Here is a 21282-nt window from a genome sequence, read left to right on the forward strand (position 1 = left end):
CTTTCTGATGGAAAATGCATAAAACACGTAATAAACTTTTTCCTTATTAAATTTCACAATTGTGCTTCAATTTAGAATAAAATTTAAAATTTCTATTAAGATAAATATATTTTTTAAGTGTTATGAAAAAAAAGAGACTCTTATTGGCCTTTTTCATATAGATTCATATAATATCAACAATTTGATGTGAAATTATAACTAGTCTTATATCTCATGTATAAGAATATGAGTCAAACTGATGCTAATATAGCACAACGTCTGAAAATCATAGTAAATGAACTTTCATTTGGAGTTTCATAAATTTTAAACATATTTTTATTATTTACATATGTATTCTTAGAGCGTAATTTATTGAACTTGTATTTTTTAGACAAACTTTTAATCAATCTTTTGAGAAAAAACTTGTATAATATGTGTACAACAATAGTATTTTTGCATTGCACTCTAGCCTATTTTACTAACTACAGTCCTAACTTCTCCACACCAAAAAAATAAATAAATAAACCTTAGTAACAAGAATTAAGAATTGTCCTTAAAAAAAATTAATAGCGTTTTAACTATTAGTGGAACTTGTGTTTGAACTTAAAGTCCAGGTTTGACAACAATTCGTCTAGTCAAACTATCCAACCAATGATATAGTTATATTATTAAAAAATATAGTTATGCATTATTTAGAATAACTTTAATTGTATTTCTTTGTCTTAAAAAATAAATAATACTAATTTTATGTATGATCACTTTTTTTGAGTAAAATATTAAATATATTTAATAATATTAAATATATTTATATTTGTATTTATTTATTTTTATAATTATATATGTGTTCATGAGCATTCAAATAGTTCGCGAACAGATTCGTATTCGATTCGATTATTAAACGAGACTAATATTGTGTTGGAATTCGATTCATTTAATAAGCGTTCGAACTTTAACGAACCAAACATGAACATGTTCACGAATAATTTGATTTATTAAAAGCTTTGTTCAATACTACCAAATAAAAGTCTGCCATATTCAACTTTGTCAGACCCATGAATTTTGAATTAGCCATGAATATCATGTCAAATCGTTCATATATTCTCCTGATGAACTTTCATTGGTTTATGTAAACTTAATGCAAACTTTCATAGCTGGGATGCAACCTTCTTGATGGTAACTATGTCAAGTGCCAGCAAATTTGAGCTCGAATTAAGGATGCAGACCCGTTTTGCAGTTCTGGGCTATTTAGAGTTTTAGACCAACCATAATGAGAATTGCTATTTGGTGGTTTACAATATTAATTGTGATTGAGACAAATTGTTTGGGTGGACTGCTGGATAATTGGATTCATTGCCGAAAAATGCAAGAGATTTTTTTTTGGGATTGGTTGCATATGGTGGGTACTATACTATGTACCATGACCGTCTTTCTGGTTTAGGATTTAGGTTCAAAGTTGGTAGCCTATTTTTTTTTCCCCCGAAAGAGAGTTGGCAGCCTATTTGAACCAATAAATGTGTGTATGCCTGGATGCATTTATCCTCTCCCACAAGAAAAAAAGAGAAACAAAAAAGAAAAGTTGAAATTGAAGAAACAAGTCACAAGCCATAACTCATAACTAACATCTCGAATAAGAAGCATGTAATTTAAGTGCTTGCTTTCTCTTTTTCTTTTTTCTTTTTTTTTTTTAATTATTAAGATTTGATCCAAAAGTTCTGATTTCTTGGATCTCAACCTTAACCGTTAAACAGTTAGTTTAACGCGGGATGACATTCTTACTTTCTAGATGTTTAAACTAATCATGAATTTTCTCTTTATTGACAATCAAGATTGGACTAATATTCCATTAACGATTATCATATTGTTACTTCAAAGTTCAAAGTACAGCCATTGAAAACTTTGACAACTTCTGTTTTTCATTACGAATATGAGAAAGATATTTTCTGGAACATCCATCCGTCTCACAAGATTTGTTTAGTGCGTCTTACCTTTTCGCGTGATTGACGGGTTATTGTACGGGTGAGATTTACTCAATGCACACTTTCGAATAGCAATTTCGGATCCCCTATCAACAATAGAGACTTGTGCTAATAAAAATGCTTTGGCAGTCCAATGACTTTCTTGGCCATTGATTCATTTCCATCGCGGACTCCATTTTCAATGTTGGATATATAACTTCACCGGCCGCCACTCGTGGTCAATGGGAGTTCCTTCGAGAGAATTCAAGGTTACCCAAGTTGCTATGATTTAAGGAATTCCTCCTTAGGAATCATTGAAAAAATTACGCTATATACAATTTTCTTTTTCTTAAAATTTATGAGCTAAACCCATGCAGTGATTTAGAGGTTCTTGCGATAAAATTTTAACTGAAGTCTTCGGAATTCAACTGGTGCATCAAGACTACCAAACATCTGACCTGAATTTGTGCTCGGCAGCTGCTAAAAAGAGCACTTCATTTGACCCGAGTAGTTGAAGACTCGAGACTCTCAGTTCTTAGTCTTTTATGCGAATTAAAACTTCTAATCTAAGAATTTAAAGAATTAAGTCGCTCTTAGACATTTTTTCACTTGAACAATAACTTTGACCAGGGCAAGATTGTAACCTTCCTTCAACGATGATAATCTAAAATAGGTCATAAGAATTCAATGTTACGAACCACAACAGATGCATCGTTGAATCGGGATATAATTGATGTCTCGTATCGAACCAAAAACCAAATAAACTCGACTAGATTTGGGGTGTTCATCGGATCTAATGCGTCGGATTTAAACTTTTAAAATAAAATCTTAAATCTAGTTAATCTCGTTTGATTTTCATTGGAGTCGACTGGAACGTCAATTGTCTGGTGCAGTTGCTCTAAGTCGAGAAGTTCTTAAAGGCGTGCTAAGGTCCAAAGAATTCATGGCGCTCCGATCTCCACGCGTGGAGTGGAGTGGGGAAGAAAGAAAAGCTACAATAAACTAATAATAATGATTACAAGATGGTTTTTAATGCGTGCAAGTATGTGCCACATGCATCATCAATACCTCAATTTAATACATCACAATATTGACCAGCTCAAGCAGTAAAGAGTAGACGCCATGTGAGGTAATGATAGGTCAAGTAAAGACAATTTCATTCATAAATTTTGAAGTAAAAAATAATCAGTATAATTTGTTAGGGTAAAAAAAAAAAATAACTGAGCAAACAGCAGCGTCCTTTTCCATTCAGTGATCAAACTAGAATATGGAGCAACAAATTTGTGCTGGGATAGCGTCCTTAACTTGGCTTAGATGGCCTTTCTCCTTCGTCCCCTAAAATTAGTGCAGTTTTATTGTTCAGGAAAGGGACATCGACCCACCATTCTTGCAAACTTCAATAGCTTCTGCTGCTAATCCTGGACCAGAACTCATCTTAGCTGATGCTCCAAGGCACCATCTGGCTTCTGCGTTCTTGCCATAACGGCACCGGAACAATCCAATTGTAACAACAACGTACCGTATACCTTTTTACAGGGTTGTACATCGTGCAATCATTTGTTCAAGAAGCACAGAAATGTCAGACCAAATCCACTTTAGCCAGGAGACAGTTTGTGGAGTACAATTCAGACATTTTGATCATCATTTGGGTGTCCTCTTGTTCCAGTTGGGCCGTCTCCTAACATAAGTTAGAGTAGGAATAGGAGTTGCCGGTTGAAAAAAAAAAAAAAGGATAAAATACCAAAAAATTTCCTGTGATTTGACAAATATTCAATTTAACTCCCTCTGATTTGAAAACCTACACTATAACTCCCTATAATTTTGACTAAATTGAAAATTGGACAGAAAGTATCAAATCTAATGGTTGTGTGTAAAATATCAATATTGCCCCTCCTATACGTGAGATGCTTTCCATTCAATTTTCAATTTAATCGAAATCGTAGGGAGTCATAATGTAATTTTTCAAACCAGAGGGAGTTAAATAGAACATTCAACAAACCATAGGGAATTCATTTATATAAGGGCAATATTGACATTTCACGTATAACCGTTAAATTAGATGCTTTCTGTCCAATTTCAATTTAATTGAAACCACATGGAGTTATAGTGTAGGTTTTCAAACTAGAGGGAGTTAAATTGAACATTTAGTAAACTACAAGGAGTTTTTGGATATTTTAATAAATAAAAAAAAGTAGTTTATGTATGAAGTACCATTGCACATAAACGTTTTACAAGTACAATTCAAAAAAAATTAAAATATTTTTTTGACGCTAAACATATTAAAATCAAATAAAATCCCAAACAATATGAATTGTTTGTCATAACGTGAGTGAAGTGCCAGGAGAAATGACAAAACATATATACACATATTGCAATTGAGAAAGTACAAAGATAAGTTGATGTGCCCAATAAATGCCTCCAAACTGCACCATGGGTTTCTGATTCAAGCTTTAGAATAGCTGCTTATAAGAAACAAGGCAAAAAGGGTCCCCAAGATTGTGGTCCATGGATTGGGATTGTCATGAATCATGACAACTAGGCATTTGTTAAGTGCATGCAAAGAAATTGAGGATGGTCACATTCCATTCTACTAAAAGAAAAAGAACAAGAAGATGGGGTTTATGTGTCATCCATCTCATTGTTGCATTGCATACCCATGTCAATCATTTAGTTTGCAACAATTTGATTGCCTTGTTTTCAAAAGGAAAATGAAACATTTTCAGACTAGCAAGAGGAAATGATACTAGTACTAGTCTTCTTTATATAGTCACAGTGAAAGAGAGAGCATATTTTGTCTTGGTATTGTTCTTGTGTGAAAAGTAAGAAGAAGTTAAAGTCATTACTCAAAAAATGTGCTTCATGCTGCTTTTAAACTAATCAGTTATAGCTTTTCTCTAAACTTTTTGCTTCCTTGAAGCTTTATACCTACATGTCCCAGGGCACACTGATCTTGCATACAAATGTATCAAACTCAAAACCCCCAGAAAAACACCAAGAAATCACATATTCATGGAATCTGTAACCTTCAAAACCTAATTTTCATCTGCATTTTTTCTTTTTATGTATTATTTCCTTTTCTGCAGCAGTAATCATTCCTTGAATCTAGTATTAATGTAACAGAAGCAAAAAATAAAATAAAATAAAACAATGGGATGTCAAAATCAATGATCTGAAATATTGGTATATTACTGCATCTAGCAATTTACAAGTAGAAAGCGTGATCATTCAACAAGATTCTTCACTTATCATCAAGTAATTGTAAGTTTACCAAGATCCAAAGAATGAGATTTCTACTCCCTTCACGAGTAAAAAAAAAAAAGGAAAGGAAAAAAAATATAAAAACAGAAAAGGGAGAAAATCAGGAATACCACGTGTTATGGGCACCTACAAGCATAGATCAACAATGAGAAATCAACTTTATCTTGATCCTTCTGCACAAGTTTTTCCTCCAACCACAATCTACTATCCATCCCACTTCTTGTTCTGAACATGAAAACAGCATATCCGGAAGCCGGATTGAAGAACCAGTCATGAACATCCCACATGAGATCAACCAATAAACCATCAAGAAATATGGTCTGATTTCCTCTGAAATTCCACTGCAGCCTCTTAACTCGAGTTACCATCTTTTTATCAATGCAAACTGATAAAACTGGATGCTTTAACCCTTCATTTTCACCACTGCACCTTATCAGAATATCATGACAAGTGCCTGTATCACAAAATTGAGCCTTGGTTGAATACAGGGTATTGCCGGAGAAGTGCTCTTGCCTTGAAACTAGCGAAGATTTAGCAACCGGGGTGGCGCTTTTCAGCTTTTTCGAAGATGCTTCTTCAGCCATATCACCAAGAATTAAGCAAAGTTGTGAATCAACCGTGACCAGAACATAATATCCATCAATCGGTTCAGGGCCTGTATTGTACCTGGCTGCAGAGAGATCCCAAAAGACTTCAACTTTGTAATCATTGAATTCACAACATTTACTGCCTTTCTTCTTCCTGAACAACCGAGAATTCGTATTGAGCTTGAAAGAATTGGATGGATCATCACCAAAGTGTATGCTCAGGCCTTGAGAAGCAGAGTTCTTTGACCATGCAACTCTGATGACTAATTGATTCTGATTAGAAAGAATGGTTTTGTATAAACAAGTCACCGCATTCTGGACTGAAGGGATCAAATTTTGAGAGATGCAAGAAGTATTTGCATAACTAGAACAAGAAGCGCTATCAGAAACTTGTACAGCATATTCACTGAAACAAGAGGCAAAGTCTCTCATTGTAATAAACAGAAAAAAAAAGGTCAGATTTTCTTGCTTCAGCGAGGAAAATCTTATGGTACTGAGAAGAAAGAAGAGGATTGAATTGATGTCCAAAGACAAAAGGGTTTCTCAAGAATTATTCGAAAGAGGAAACCTGAGAGGAAGTTCAATGAGAGGAGAGGAGAGGAGAGGAAAGGGCAAAGAAATCCAGCTTCCTGACAGGCCCATATTTATGTGTATTAAATATGATTCGGTCACCTTAAAAATTGCATCTAACAAATAAGGAAAGACCGAAAGAGCAGAACATTGAGACAGAAACTCTTGAACTTTCCATTTTTTTACTGTTTCTTGCCAGTTCATGTGACATACGCAAAAACTTAACAAGAAAATTTAAGGAATAAACACACACGCACATACACAGACTTATTAACTAACAAAGGATAAAGGTGGACCAAGAACAAGAATCATTTTACCATCTTGTTATTTGGGGCTCACAATTGAGCATAAACTGCTAACATAGTATGAAATTTGATGGGGTTTGAGCTAATTCTTGGTGCTGTGATTTGTGGAAAAAACGGCTTGTTAGGACAGAGGCGTGAATTGGTAAACCAAGTGTAACAGTCAAATAAAGGAACTAATTGCTGATTCATATTGGTAGGGAAAGGTTATGGGCTTTGGGATCATTTCGATTGAGGAATTACTGACCCCACGAATTTAAACCGGTCTGTTGACCCACCAACTCCTACTTCCAACACTTCTATGATTAAAAGCAAAGGAATAACGTGAGTTTCTACTTTCTTGGCAATCCCTCTATTTTCTTTTTTTTTTTTTTTTTTGAGGGATTCTTGGCAATCCCTTTGATCCCAGCTTCTTTATATTAGCAATAATAACAGTAATGAATAATTTTTGTCAATTGATGGATTCCCTGATGTTTTTCTAACACTTTTTTTAAGCATTAGGAATTAATATTAAATGACAGTCGAAAGTAGGAATGTTTTTTTTTTCTTTTTTTGAAAGTAGGAATGTTCAATCTCATTATGAATTGAAACCCTATGACAGATTAAGGTATGGTATTATTCCATTGGTCCCTTCCTTGGACTCCCTTAGGCTGTCAATCCCTTGGCCTCTTTCTGTCCTGATGTGGCACCAATCTATCATCCATTTTCTGAATAAAAAACATAATTTACAATTTGAAACGAACAACTTAGATTGAATTTATTTGATGTGATTCGATTTGGGTCATTAACTCTTTTTTCTTATATAAGAAAAATCAAAGATTTTATTATTGAAATCGCTAAAAATCGTCTAGCACAATTTGCTTAACAAAATTCAAAGTGGAATTCCACAGAGATTTGGGCCATAACCTTACTCTTCATAATTACACAAATTCATGATCCTCTTCTTCTCGCTCTCAGTTATTAAGTCGCCTCGAAGGCTAGAACATGAAAATTGATTCTGGGCTGTAAAGTTTTACATTGGAGCATTAAGTAGTGTTTAGCAGTGGTTGTTTGTCCAAAGATGAAATTCAATTCCCATTACTTAAATCTTTTTTTATCATTGAAACAATAAAAAGTGCTGTAACTCAAGTTTCGCTAGAATTTGTAAATTTTCGAAAAGCATGCACTACAGCACTGGTATGTATTAACAACCAGTGCTGAAATAGGGAACAAAAATATTAAAGAAAGAAAAGCTGAAAGGTATCTTCATAATGTACTTAAATGATTAGAAAGGAAGGGGTAATATGATAAGGTTTAAAGTTGCATGGAGTTTTGAAAAAGTCGAAGCTAGGCAAATCAAAAGCTCCAAGAAAGCTGAAAAGTATGAATCAAAAGAGAAAAAGGAAGAAACACCCAATCCACATTGCTCTAAACTCTGGATATATGCATGCATTTTTAAGATCATCTTTGTGAAAGTGCCAGAGATGATTACATCTTAATGATGCCTCCCTTTCCACCAAAAAAAAAGATTACGAAGGGTTTCTCCAAGTGTCATAAATGGGAAAAGGAGAATCCACAACAGAGCCATATAAGAACTCAATTCTTTCCAGCATTATTACTTGTGATGGTGGGTTCAGATGATCTTTTTTTTTTTGGTCGAAGGGTTCATATGATCAGAGGCAGTGCTTTTGGGGTATGGACCCCAAATGGTCAGTTCCATGGTCATGTCTCCTCATTATGGCAAATTAGTACAATGTACAAAACTACTTGAGATGCCAAAGAAACCAAATCCGGTTAAAGGAACAAGTTGTTGAAACTTCTTTGTTCCGCTGCATCAATCTGGCTTTAATTTCTGGTTGCCATGAATGTTGTGTTGGTAGGACTTACGAGTAGACAGGGTCCCAGATGGAGCTTATCTTTTCAATTTTATTTTTATTTTTCTATCATGCTCCATGATTTCTTGTTTTATGTTGCTTCATCACTCAGTTAGCCGTAATATATCTATATATATATATATATAGTGATCCGAAATTTTTTATGATATTTTACTTCTAAATTAATTTCAGCTTAGAATATGCTAAAATATGATAGCCAAACATTGCTTGAGTTTAGTTAGAATTTTGCCTAACTTCAAAGGCCATTTGGTTTGTTGAGCCAACTCACAATTCAATGGGAACATGATCCTAAACTTACTCCACCAACTGAATAAACTACCCTTAATTATGTTGGTGATCCATATGTAGATTTTTGCAAGATTAGTTTATCACACGGTTATAATCTTTAGGATATTTATTTTTCTAAGACTGTGGTAGAGGTAAGAATTAATTTACAAATACTTGGCGAATGGAGACAAAGTACTAGCATGGGAATTGCCAAAATCTTTTAAGAAAATGGAAATCGTGATAAAATATAAGCATAACAAGGTCAAACATCCAACTCGTACTCCATCCTCCCACACTCCCTCAAACCCTCCTCTCCAAAAAACAAAAAATTAAGGACAAAAAATAATTTCGATAGTCTCAATTTTTAACTTCATGTATCGGGGAAGGGTTGGATGATAAGATGAGAGGGATTATAAGTATCATATTATGAATTCAAGGTCTTCCACTTAAAAAAAGAGAGAGAGAAAAAGAAGAAAAAAAAAATCTTCTATCTGCCATTGAATTTTGACCAATTAGGAGTGAACGTAGTACCGGTCAAGTTTAAAAGTATAGTAATTGCAATGATTAAGTTAATTAAAGACGCACCAAGATTAATTTTCATCTGATTCTTCTTCGCACGTTAGTTAAAGACGCACCAAGATTATGTTGACATCTTATTCCACAGTGAAAGATTTGGACAGCCATCTCAAGACCCAAAACTCAACAAAATCATTATACCTAATTTATTTACTTGGATTTCGAATAGGGCGACATATAACTGAAATTCTTGACTACTGGAATTTTATGCCCTATTCTTGGTGGAGAGCATGGATTATTCGTTTAGCCCTATTAGGTCTTTAAGTTTATCATATGTCACACGTTCAAAAGTCAGCCGCCAAGCACCTAAAATTGAAGCTTGAAGAGACTAAAGTAAAGAATCAAATTTCTGGTCAGGAAAAATTCTTCTGTGTTGGCCCGTTAGAGGATATCGAGAAGTTCTTGCTCAGTCCAAGGTACTGCATGCATGCTAATCAATCTTCTCATTGAAGTTACTACTACTTTGCAAAAAAATTAAGGAAGAAAGCTAGAAAGTATTTATCAGGTTCTAGCAGACAGACTCGTGTTACATGTGTTTATTGATCATGTTGAGTGACAATTAATCTCTTTTTTTTTTTACTGCATAGAAGGTTGCAAATGCAAATGATTCACTTGGCTCTTGCATTAACTTTTGAGGCCAATGAAATGAATGTATCTAATGAGGAAAAGCACACGAGTTAGCTCTATGGATATGTTGTATCATAGATAGATCATTGAGGTGGTAATATATATATATAGATTGTTTTGGCCTTTTTCTGATTAGAAATGATGGAAAACTGCTGGAAATCAGGTTGTTCAAGTGAAGGAGGAAAAGAGACATTGCTGTTAAGCTGTCTTAGTTACTTTTTCTACTCAACTTTATACCAATTAAGAAAACATGGAGCAAATTAATGATTAATTAAGAAAATAATAGTAGCATAACTTGTGTTTATATGAGTATGAAAAAGACAAGATTCACGTTAATTATAGGTAGTTGTCAGAGTGTTCACATATGTTTGAGAAAATGTCAACTAATTCCAAACTTCCAATCATACTTTATCTCACTGACAATTCTTGTCATTGTCTTCTGACCTGCTAACTAATAACCTAATCACGTTGTTTCAATCTTTCTGATGGGAAAAGGAGGAGGGGGGGAAAAGTGGCAAGCAATTACAAATAGTACATCGTCTAAATATAATGTCTAGGAATTAGCTTGTAAAAATACAAGCTAATTCCTATCCAACAGTTGGAAGATAATTTTGAAATTTCTTATATTTTTTAGATCCATTGCGTACGTTCTGTAATTTCTAATACATATTTAACCTGTTATTAGTGCAGTGATGATTATCGAATTATACTAGACAATTTCAGCTATTTTTTTAATGAAATTTGCTGTGTGTGTAAAGTGTAAACACACACACAAGCTAATCCCTACGTAACAGTTACAATTTGAGTGTTGGTGTTAATTAATGAATTTGCAAAGTCAGAAGCCCTCAACAATACAGCAAACCTTGATGCTTCATTAGCTCCCTTGCTTCTTGGAAACTGTCTGCCACTGGCTTTCCTGTCTTTCTGCTTGATTGTGAAAGCTACTTGCAAATACCTTTGATCCTTTATTTTCGGCCAAAATTAATTTGCTCCAGTCCTCTAAACATCGACTTCGTCCATCTGCTCCCTTATTTATTGAACTACAGATGTATCCAGTAGGATTAATTTTTATTTTTAGTGCTTCTTCAATTGACATTTTGGCCTGGCAATAATATGTACATTGACAAACTTATGAATGGTACTAGAGCTTTTAAGTTAGATCTTTTCTGGAAACAGTTATGATTTCGATCCTCTTCAGAACCATTTTCTTAGTTAATTGTTTTGAAACACAAGAACATCATAGAATATGTGACCAGCTGAAGGATCAAATTATATATGTTCACAAAATCCACGAAGAATCATTTACTTTTTTTTGAGTCAACGAGCGTGGGAATATTTGCATAGTTCAGCAAATCCAGCAGAATGGGAATATTCAGCTCACTATAAAACGTCCGTGGGATTAATACTTATTATTAATTTCTGTAGATTAAATATCTTTAATGGGAGCCTAGTAGGTTAGGAATTGGACCAGAGCCAAAGGGTTGGTACCTGAGAAAGATGATAACATATGAGATGATCCTCAATTACAAGTAAGTAATTCTCTTTAGATTTCAATGTTTTTCTTTTATTTCTGTGGTAATTGACAACAAAATTTTGGTTAATCACCAGATAAGTTTTTCTCTTTTTTTTTTAAAAATTTCTTCCTATTTATTCCTTGCAAAGAAGAAATGTATGATCTGCCATTTGGCATGAGACATCTAAGCCAACAACATTTTTTGAAAAAAAAAATCTACTTTGAGTTATCATCTTTTCCTTAAAAATTTTTATATTTTCTGTGAACATATTTCTGAATCACTTTTTTATCTCATACATATCGAATCATTATAGTATTTTTTTTTTATAAAAACTCTAAAAAAATTAGCAATCCAAACGAACTCTTAAGCCAACTACTGATAATCAGAAGTGGTCCTTCACTACTAAAGACATGGCAGCATCAACGCATGCTTGAAATTCTACTGTTAGACATTGCATGCTTTCTTCATCTGTCAAATGTCAACTTCTGCATTTGCCTTGAGAGCCAGTCCCATCCCATCGGTCCACCCTTATCTTTCTGTTTTTCATGTTTTTCAACTTTTTTAGGTCAAAGTCCCGTACTTCTTATGATTAATGTTGCTCATGTTTTACTAGCTACATGGAACCATTATGTAAATAACTTTTCTTTTCTTCCTTTTTTTTTTCTTTTCTTGCTTCGGTATTTTGTAGCCAGAGGGCATAAATATACGAACTATAAAACCTTGACATGATCATCCACCTCCTAAATTATGTATATGTTAACGTGACATTAAATTTTAAGACAAACAATTTAACATTTTACGTGCAAAATAACACCAGACTCGAGTATCTGAATCTATTCAACAACTTATGTGAAGTTTAAACCAGAATTTGATGCCCTTTGGACAACACCAAGAATTGTTTATCGTCTTTGAAGACTTTTGAAATCTTATTTATTCTTTGGGCATAAGAATATGAAATCGAAAAATGAAGGGTTAAATACAATTGACTTGCTACTGTTTCAGCGAGGTGCTCCTTGCTTTTGGTTTTAAAGAACTATCTTTCGACTCACTTGATTTGATTTAAAAGATCATTGAAATTGTAAGCTCCAAAAATACTATGCGTCCTGCAAATGGCATTACCAGTCACTATTACTAGGAGTTAAACCAAAAAAGAATTGTTATTTTCTGCACCATTTTTTTAAGCAATTTTTTGCACCAATTTAGCTAGTAAACCAGACTTAAACGAAATTGTTTGAGCCCATTTAATTAATTTCACATCGTCAAAAATTAACGTTGCTTTCTGTAATTAAACTCCTAAACGTTCCTATTCATTGACAGGCACTAATCAACATTTTTTTTTAATCCAACTCATGGATATGGAAACTAGCTGCTAAAACCCTACAAAAATTATGGCTAAATTGTTTAAATGGCAGATGGTCTGTGTGTAAGTGATCCAAAAGTCAATACATGCAGGTAATACTGCACTATCGGATCTTATAACATCTGAACTCTTATCTTTTCTTGAGTTTAAAAGGTTGATTTTCAGTTTGCCTAGTTGATTACGCCACGTAGCTTTAGGCTCCAATGTCTTAGTCATGATAATACTCCCTTAATTATGGTCATTGTTACATCAAACATGTCAAGGCAAACCATTAGCAGCCTTGCATAATTTTCTCTTGTTTACTGAGTTTATGGCCACTGTCGGATGTCATGATCTTCTGGAGACTTGCCAAATCTTAATCCACTGCATTCCTCAAGACTTTATCTAAACTGTTGTCCTAATGGCAACTTGAAACGTAAAATCCAAGGCATGGTTTTTAATTTTCGTCTCCAGGGTATTAAAATGTCTTGTACAAGAATACATGCGGACTTTACATTACTTCCATGTGCTCTCAGGTCTTGCATACAGGAACTGCACATTATCACTTATGGTTCTGGAATGATAGGACTGGAAAAATCTGTTATCTATTGAGTTTCAGAATGATGTATCAGAATTCCTCATCATCTGAGGTTGATCTTGTGATGGGGATTGACCACCTCCCTAAGTGAGCAGTGTAATTTATGCAGCGAACAATGCCTCTACCAGTCTGCCCATCAGGAAAATCCACTACACTGATGCTGCCGGCATCAAGATGAAAAGTCCCCATCCATTCCTCTGTCAAGTTTAAGCAGTGCCCCAACATTGCGATATGAAGGGCAGGATGGCCTACTGCAACCATAACATTCTCCTGCTCTGAGCCCTTAGAAAGTTCATCCAACAAGTATCTCCATGCCTTCGCTGATTGACCCCATAGTGATGTTGCAATTTCACTTTCGTATCCATTCAACCAGCCAGGCTGAAGAGGCCGAGATCCTACTGCATCCTGCTAAAGAAAATTTGAATAATGATATTTTAGTGAAAATGATTAATGCATTCCAGATCGGATAATAGAGAATAATGAGCAGTTTTTATATGCTTTTCATTAACACCATAAGGTATTGAGTCGAACTTCTAGCTACAATCAGTTCATTCACTGAGGAAAGGAACTGAGACAAGACATAAGAGACAAGAAATCCATGAACATCGTGATGGAAAAAGGCCAAGCCTCGTGGATGGCTGAAAAAGAGCAAAATTTAGAAGTTCATATCCAGATTGTGGGGATTTTTCTTTTTCATTTGCTTTATTGGTTGCTAAAAGTACAAAAAGGGAAAATATTCATTTAAACTTCCATCACTGGATTACAAGTGACTGGCTTTGATCTAATTCTTGTGTTCTTGGTGCCTGAAGTTGGACATCTATAGGAGGTTACATGCACTATCACTTTCAATAACAAAACAAAGCTCACTAGCCAACTTTTGCACGAAAGGCAATGCCCTTACCTTCTTTGATTTCTTAAGGATTTGTCCAACATCAAGGTCCTGAATCTGCTTTGTTTCCACATACCGTGGAACACAGTCAGCACCGAGGCAATCAGCAGCTTCTTGAACCTGTCAGGTTATCCAATCACACAAATACAACAAAGGAAAAAGGTTTGTGTATTCAACATAACATTTAGACGATCATACTCTACAGATTGTATTAGCTGTCTCTGCTGATGCAATCTTAGTGCTGCTGACTATAGTTTTCAGCTTCAGGTCAAGAAGAAGCTCTGCAGTTTTCTGCGCCTGGTTTGTATCTCGAGAAGGAAAATTAGATATACACCCTCAAGTAGCAAATACTACATAAGAAACTGCAAAGAATTTTACTCACCTGTATGACACCAAGCATGTTCAATGGTCCATCCCCAGAGTGTGGAAAGTTATCCTACAATTTAAGTAGCGAGTTCGAAACATTCTTAACTGGAAGAGTACATACCATAACAGAAAGATGTCGCATTTGGGCAACAAAACTACTAAGCCACATTTTAAGGTGCACCAATTAGTTCTTTGAGGGGGAGACATCTTAATTCAAGAACTCAAATTGAGAGGAAGAGAAATTTCAATACCAAAACAATTAATCAACACTCACAGTTAAGTGATCCAAGTGACGCCAGTCTATCTAATGAATCATTGGTTATGGGTGCTTAAAAGTTCCAGTTGAGCATTTGGATCATCCAAGCTGCTCAAGTTTAGCAAAAGAAGTAATAGGGAAGAAAATATCTCCAATCCCCACCTTGCCTCTGCATTCTTCCATTCATAAACTAGAACCTTTAAGAAACAATAACGCAACTCGACTTAAACTACACATGAAAAATTCCATTTTCCATCATATCCACAAACAAACAAACTTTTATATCTGTATGGCAAGAAAGAGCTGCATCATCAACATTAACAAATAGATGATTCCACTAAATCAAGTACTAGAGTGCTTTTGCACATGAAAAGCAGCCAAGTGGAATAGAAATGCTTGCATTGTCAACTGTTGAATGTAGCTTCTAGGCAATATGCTCCAAATGTTCAATCATGTATGTGATAATTTGGCATGTATTCAAGTTGGGAGATGACATGGTAGCCTTTAGAACATGCAAGGATTACCATGAGAGCTCTGTGTGTTTGGGGCTGCAGGATCAACTTTAGATGAAAAGGCGGGCGAAAGCTTAATACCACCCCCTTCCAAATATTCAACAATTCTAATGGTCACTGACTCATGATTTAAACAGCTTATCTACCAAACTTTAATGCATGAGTTTCTGATAAACTAAAACTGCCTCATTGATTCAATGGCAAGATTAGGTTTCATTTTAATGATGTGATCAAGAATAGAACCAATACTGTTGCCTTGGGCCACAAATTTCATGACTAGAGGATAACTAAACAATTTCTGGCTCCCTGGCAGTTTGCTGCATACCTCAGGATCATTTTGAGAGATTCCATGACACACAAGTATGATCCGCATACCAGTTTTCCTGCCTCCAGAACTGCCAGCAGCTATAGGTGAATTGGGGGTCTGCACCATTTACATTTAAATACAGGATAAACCTCAAACCAACCTACAAGAAACAGATATTAAAGTCTACATAAAGCTTAAAGATGGGAATGAAAGGAAGAATAGAATAGGATTTTAGTAAATCAAAACCAAATTAAGAATGAAAGAGAAATGTTTAATGCACAAAATATGCAGTTTAAGAAATAAAATTCATGGCATGAAAAGCACAAGTCAGTTGGCAGATCAGCACAGAAAATAAAGTGCTCTTCACTGAAGGTTATTGTCAGTTCAGCCTTGATTTTCAGATATATGTTTCATTCTTGGTTTTGATCTTCTTTTATGCATTTGATCTTTACCTGGTTTAAGCGATTAAGAAAAATATTGGGCGATCCACCTTCAGGTTTTGGGGTGAAGTCCAAGACACTAACCCCACAATTGCTTTGAAGTAAAACTCTGAAATATTCAGTGCCCAGTCCTGATTGAGACAAAGGGACAAAGACAACGGAAAAAAAAATATGTATTGTCCTCAACATGAAATGAGCATCATGGACATTAATCAAATAACTGGAATAAAACCTAAGAGTACCAATGGCTGTGGCAACAAGTGCCTGATTAACAGCATTGTGAGCAACAACAAGTATGGACCTGCTGTCATGAGTTAAAATTCTTGTCCAGCAGCTTCTTGCTCGTTCCCACAGCTCCCTTACAGGATAATGACCATCAATATTGAAATTTGGAGCATCAACTTGCCATTGACGATAAGCTGATCCATATTTGGCTTTTCCCTCATGTTTGAGGAGGCCCTAAAGGAGAAAGCAGATACGGGATGGGAAATAAGACATATCTTAAATAGTTGAAACCTTTCTGGTACATGCTAATTTTACTTGTACAGACAATGCATCAGTGGCCAATGAGTAAACAATGCACTGCATAAACCCACAATTATTGGAACATCATCAAGAATATTCATGAAAAATTGACATCTAGAAAGAAAATGAAACTAACTTGGAAAGAATAAAGATCAATTTCTCGCAGATCAGCATCAGTGATCATCTCCTCATTGCGAACATTCCATATGATCTCAGCTGTCCTCTTTGATCGAATCAGTGGACTGAAACATATAAAGGAACTTGGTCAATGGACAAAAGAAAGTACAAGATACAAAACAAGAAACGGTAAAGCATAGATATCTTGAAGATAAAAAGCTTTGGTGTCTTTCAGTGCCTTGACTGAAAATAGTAAAGAATACACTCAACTAACTACATACATAGCATGATTCTGATGTAATCAAATATATTAGTATCAAAATCATTATGTCATCACTGTGCATCTGACATCTCTACCCCACTCATAAGCATCTAACTGCTGCCATTCAGGGCATGGTGGAAAGGACCCCTTACATATAGTCATATCTTATACTGAAATTTCAACTATAACTAGTCATATTGGTAGTGTCTTCTTCTGCATGTGACTACAAGATTGAATTTCTCATTCTGAGAAATCAAGTTGCAGTTCGATTCCACCAATAAAATTGAAGCTCTAATGAGAATTTTTTTTAATTGAAAACAGTTGTTTTAATGCACAATATTTAGGAAAAGAAACAAGCTATTCGAAAACTGCAAATCTGAAAGTGTACCACATGATTATTCAGTAATATATTGAAGCTTTAAGTCCACTAAACAAAAATTGAATGTCAATGGGAAAAAAACCAGACAACTAGGAGAAACAAGTACATGTCCACTATCCTGACTCATATTTCATGGTAATAAATCCCAAAAGGGCAAGCGCTAACTTCTCTCTTCACACTTTAGTTTTCTTTTCATTGTTTCCTTATTTTTGACACTTTGAAGAGGCTTAGCGAAGGCAAATAAAGCCAGGAGTTCTCCTAATTCTACAAATCCCAAAAACGAGGAAAACTCATTTCTAACTAATTGCCTAATAGTAGCAAACGTAGAGCTTAACTAGTACTACTTCATTTTCATATTTCAACCCCAACTAGGAAAAACATAACACTGAAAATGATATTGCTGAAAAATAACCAACCTTGAAAAGCAGACATCAAAAGAATCATCAATAAGCATCTGGCGAGAAGTCTCAGCCTGAGCCTCTCCTTTTTGCGTCAAAACAGAGAAGTCAGAGCTGCCCTGAATCCTCCCCTCTGCATTCCAACTACTCTGCCCGTGTCTCACCAGCACCACCCTCTTTGCAACCTTTATAGGCGGGAGAAAATCAAGTAAATCACCCTTTTTACTCTTCAACAAATCTGCCTTTCCCGTCAACTCATTCACTGATGACTTTTCTTGAATTTTCTCTTGTAAACTTGTGGAAGAACATCGAATTGTGAATTTTAAGGTTCTTTTTTGAATCTTTGAGGGGAATAACTGATGGGCAGTATGGATTGTGAGATGGGTTTGTGTTGGAATTGGGATTGAGGTTGGTGCTGCGAAGAACATCATTTTTCTCTCTTTTTTCTGTTTTCGCGCTAAAAACAGTTGTTGCAGTTATAATCTGTGGTTTCCGTTGATTTGATCGGAAGGTTTAAGACATAGATAGGATCATAGGACAATCATTTGAAAGCCACGTGGCAAATCCAACTTTTTTCTATTTTTTTTCTTTTTGGTTTTTTTATTTTTCTTTTTGATTTCTTACTTGATCATATATACGTGTGAAATTGTGGACAGGCCAAATAGGTTTACATATATACAGTTACAAGATTTAGTTTTTACATTTTTCCAGTGCATTTGTCTCGGACGATATCTTTTCGTTAGGATTAATATTTCCTACACTATCAGCGTTGGATGAATGATAACTATGTAAAATTTGAATTTGAAATTTAACTTTTACACGCATGTCATAAATCAAGTAGTGATTGTGTATACACTATCAATGTATATAAGATTTATTCTTTTATTAATCAAGAATGCTATTAAGTTTAACAAACTTAAAGAAGCAAAGAAGCAATAACACTAATTGAGAAAAAGTAACCTATAAATGATGAAAGTTAGAGAAGCTTTTCTTAGCCACTCAATTGATTCTCCTATCTTAGTTGGTAGGAACATTAATTATGAGTCACTAAATTGATTCCCAAATTTAAGCTGGTGAGGACTTTAATTAGGTGGCCGTGAAATTTTTAATTTCACATTCAGCCCTCTCCTTTCTCTCGTTTTCCTCGTAAATTTTCGAGTTTGTCCTTGAGCTAAAAAATTGATTCTCAAATCGTAGAAAATATAACTATTAAAGCTAAGAAGGGAATAAAAAGTTTCATAAAATACAAACAAATGTATTTAATTATTGATTTGGAGGAAAGAAGTGTTATAATTTGCCATGATTATTTTCAAACAACTTCCAAATAAGATTACGGCAAGCTGTCTTCATATTTATATCTAATTCCATTTCCAAAAGAATGCGACCTAGAAGTTAAGTCTAGTATGAGTAAATAAGAAAAATATTTCGAAAGCAATCTCCCAAACTAAATGAAACTAGAAGAGGACATTTCTTGGTAGAGTTTTTTGAGACATTTTTTCTTTGTCCTTTCTTTTATGTATTTCGAAACTTTCTTTGGGTGGTGTTTGAGAGAGGTGGTTTGGGGGGGCATATAGAAACCTGAAATAATTGAACATTGATTGTTTTTTTTTAAAAAAGAAGCAACACACACCTATTATGAACAAGTATTTTCTAACCAATTGTGGAAATAGAAAGAGATAATAAGCTTTTGTTAGTACTCCTTGGCCCTTACTAGTTGAAGGAGTAACATTCCTCCCAATGTGTTAGTTGGGAAAAGTAGTTGAGTATTTAATTTGATGAAGAATACTACCTACTTATAGCCCCAATAGGTAGGGTTTGATATTATTATTGAAATATTTTTGAAATTTTACAGTGCAATTTTTATTTATTTTTAAGATTCGTAGATTTTGGATATTTGTACATATTCAATGATGTCATTTCTACTATTAGTATAAATTTTAATAAAATTATAATATTTTATCTAAAACATAAAAAATATTTATTTTTCTAGAATTGTACCTGCGGCTTCTTTATTAATTTCTCTTGATACATTGCTAATTCTGATTCTCCTAAAGTAGATGTTGATACATTACCAATTCTCCTATAAGGCTGTTGAGATCTGGGCCTCCTACCCAGTGAAAATGCTGAGAATGGGCTTTGGGTGCTCTTTTTGGATGGTGTCCCTTTTCGTATTCTGTTATATTTTGGAATCCAACGACCTATCAGTAATTCAAACGCTAATCATTACTAGTAAGGATGCGTTTGATAAAAGTGAAACATGAATCCGTCAAGTTATTAAATTATTAAATATTAAATTTGATATATTTGAATATATATCACATTAAGTGATAAGTAAATAATTTATTACTTATTTTTTGGAACTAAGTTTTACCTATATAATTCAGTGTCACTTAATTAATTCAAATCTTCTATTATTTACTATCAAATATAACTGAACATATTAAAATCTAAATCCATTAACTTTAAGTGTTGAATTGAATTATTAAACAGGATGACAAGTCTCAAATTGGAAAGTATATAAAATTTTAGCTTAATCATCCCTTTAGTCCATCATTTTGTTTGGACTGTTTGAATTTTTTGTATAACGTAAGCTCTATGCCAAATATAAATTCATGTTTGTTGTTGCAAAAATATTGAAGGATATTCAAGAGTGTATAAACTCTGTCAGAACTTATAATTAGATGCTCATTTGAACACATGGAGTTATACATCACATATAGATAGAAAATTAGTGTTTGTTCTCGTCACCACTTCATTTTTTTAATCCTTTTTTAATAAAAAAATAGTACTTTATTATTTGAGATATTATTTGAAATAATTATTGCAATACTTTTTATGATGTAATGTATGTGAAATAAAAGAGTGGTTAAAAGTACAAAAAAGTGAGTTGAAAAATATATTTATGATATAAGCGAAATATTATTTGGAATAACTTACTTAACTATCCAAGCACATTAACTAATTTATCTTGCTTCTCTTTATCGTGGTTCAAGACTTGACATCTACTCAACGAATCGTATAAACCTTTACTAATCGCATTGAAAGGATTACTAGGCTTTCCCTTGTGTCAAAACATCATTATTGCCTTTGGTTTTATTTTCTCACTGTTTCTTCCTTCACACCCATCTCATAGCCTCCAATTAACTATGAACTTTCCTAACACCTCCAAGTAATTTTCCCTGTTTTAATGCCATAATCACACACTAAGTCCACGTGCTAAAACATACCAAAATGACATATAAGAGACGTTTTGGTATGTTTTTTTATTGAAGCACAGGCCTCTAATCAGGTTGTGTTAAAATAGTATATCATCAAGATTTAAATAAAGCAGTCAAAGTATTCTTTTGATTTTTTTGACTTTTATTCTTGTTTAAGTGTAGGTGGA

General features: G+C 34.1%; 2 protein-coding genes across 3 annotated transcripts; both read right to left on the bottom strand.

Moving 5' to 3' along the window:
- Positions 1-5158: 5158 nt before the first annotated feature.
- Positions 5159-6300, bottom strand: LOC113751497. The gene has a single exon (XM_027295530.1). The coding sequence runs from the start codon at positions 6209-6211 to the stop codon at positions 5309-5311; it is 903 nt and encodes a 300-aa protein (XP_027151331.1). The 5' UTR covers positions 6212-6300; the 3' UTR covers positions 5159-5308.
- A 6977-nt stretch (positions 6301-13277) lies between these two features.
- Positions 13278-18345, bottom strand: LOC113763888 (probable 2-carboxy-D-arabinitol-1-phosphatase). Of its 2 annotated transcripts, none has more exons than XM_027307881.1 (9): positions 17916-18345; positions 16878-16983; positions 16459-16675; positions 16229-16347; positions 15795-15893; positions 14718-14771; positions 14534-14632; positions 14348-14455; positions 13278-13851 (listed from the first exon to the last, which is right to left on the bottom strand). In XM_027307881.1, the coding sequence occupies exons 1-9, from the start codon at positions 18326-18328 to the stop codon at positions 13477-13479; spliced, it is 1590 nt and encodes a 529-aa protein (XP_027163682.1). In that variant the 5' UTR covers positions 18329-18345; the 3' UTR covers positions 13278-13476. The 2 variants fall into 2 exon arrangements, with proteins under 2 accessions (XP_027163682.1, XP_027163673.1); XM_027307872.1 differs by having other exon boundaries at positions 13278-13854.
- Between the last annotated feature and the right edge of the window lie 2937 nt (positions 18346-21282).

Source organism: Coffea eugenioides, chromosome 1 (genome assembly GCF_003713205.1).
Source record: "Coffea eugenioides isolate CCC68of chromosome 1, Ceug_1.0, whole genome shotgun sequence".
Taxonomy (NCBI): domain Eukaryota; kingdom Viridiplantae; phylum Streptophyta; class Magnoliopsida; order Gentianales; family Rubiaceae; genus Coffea; species Coffea eugenioides.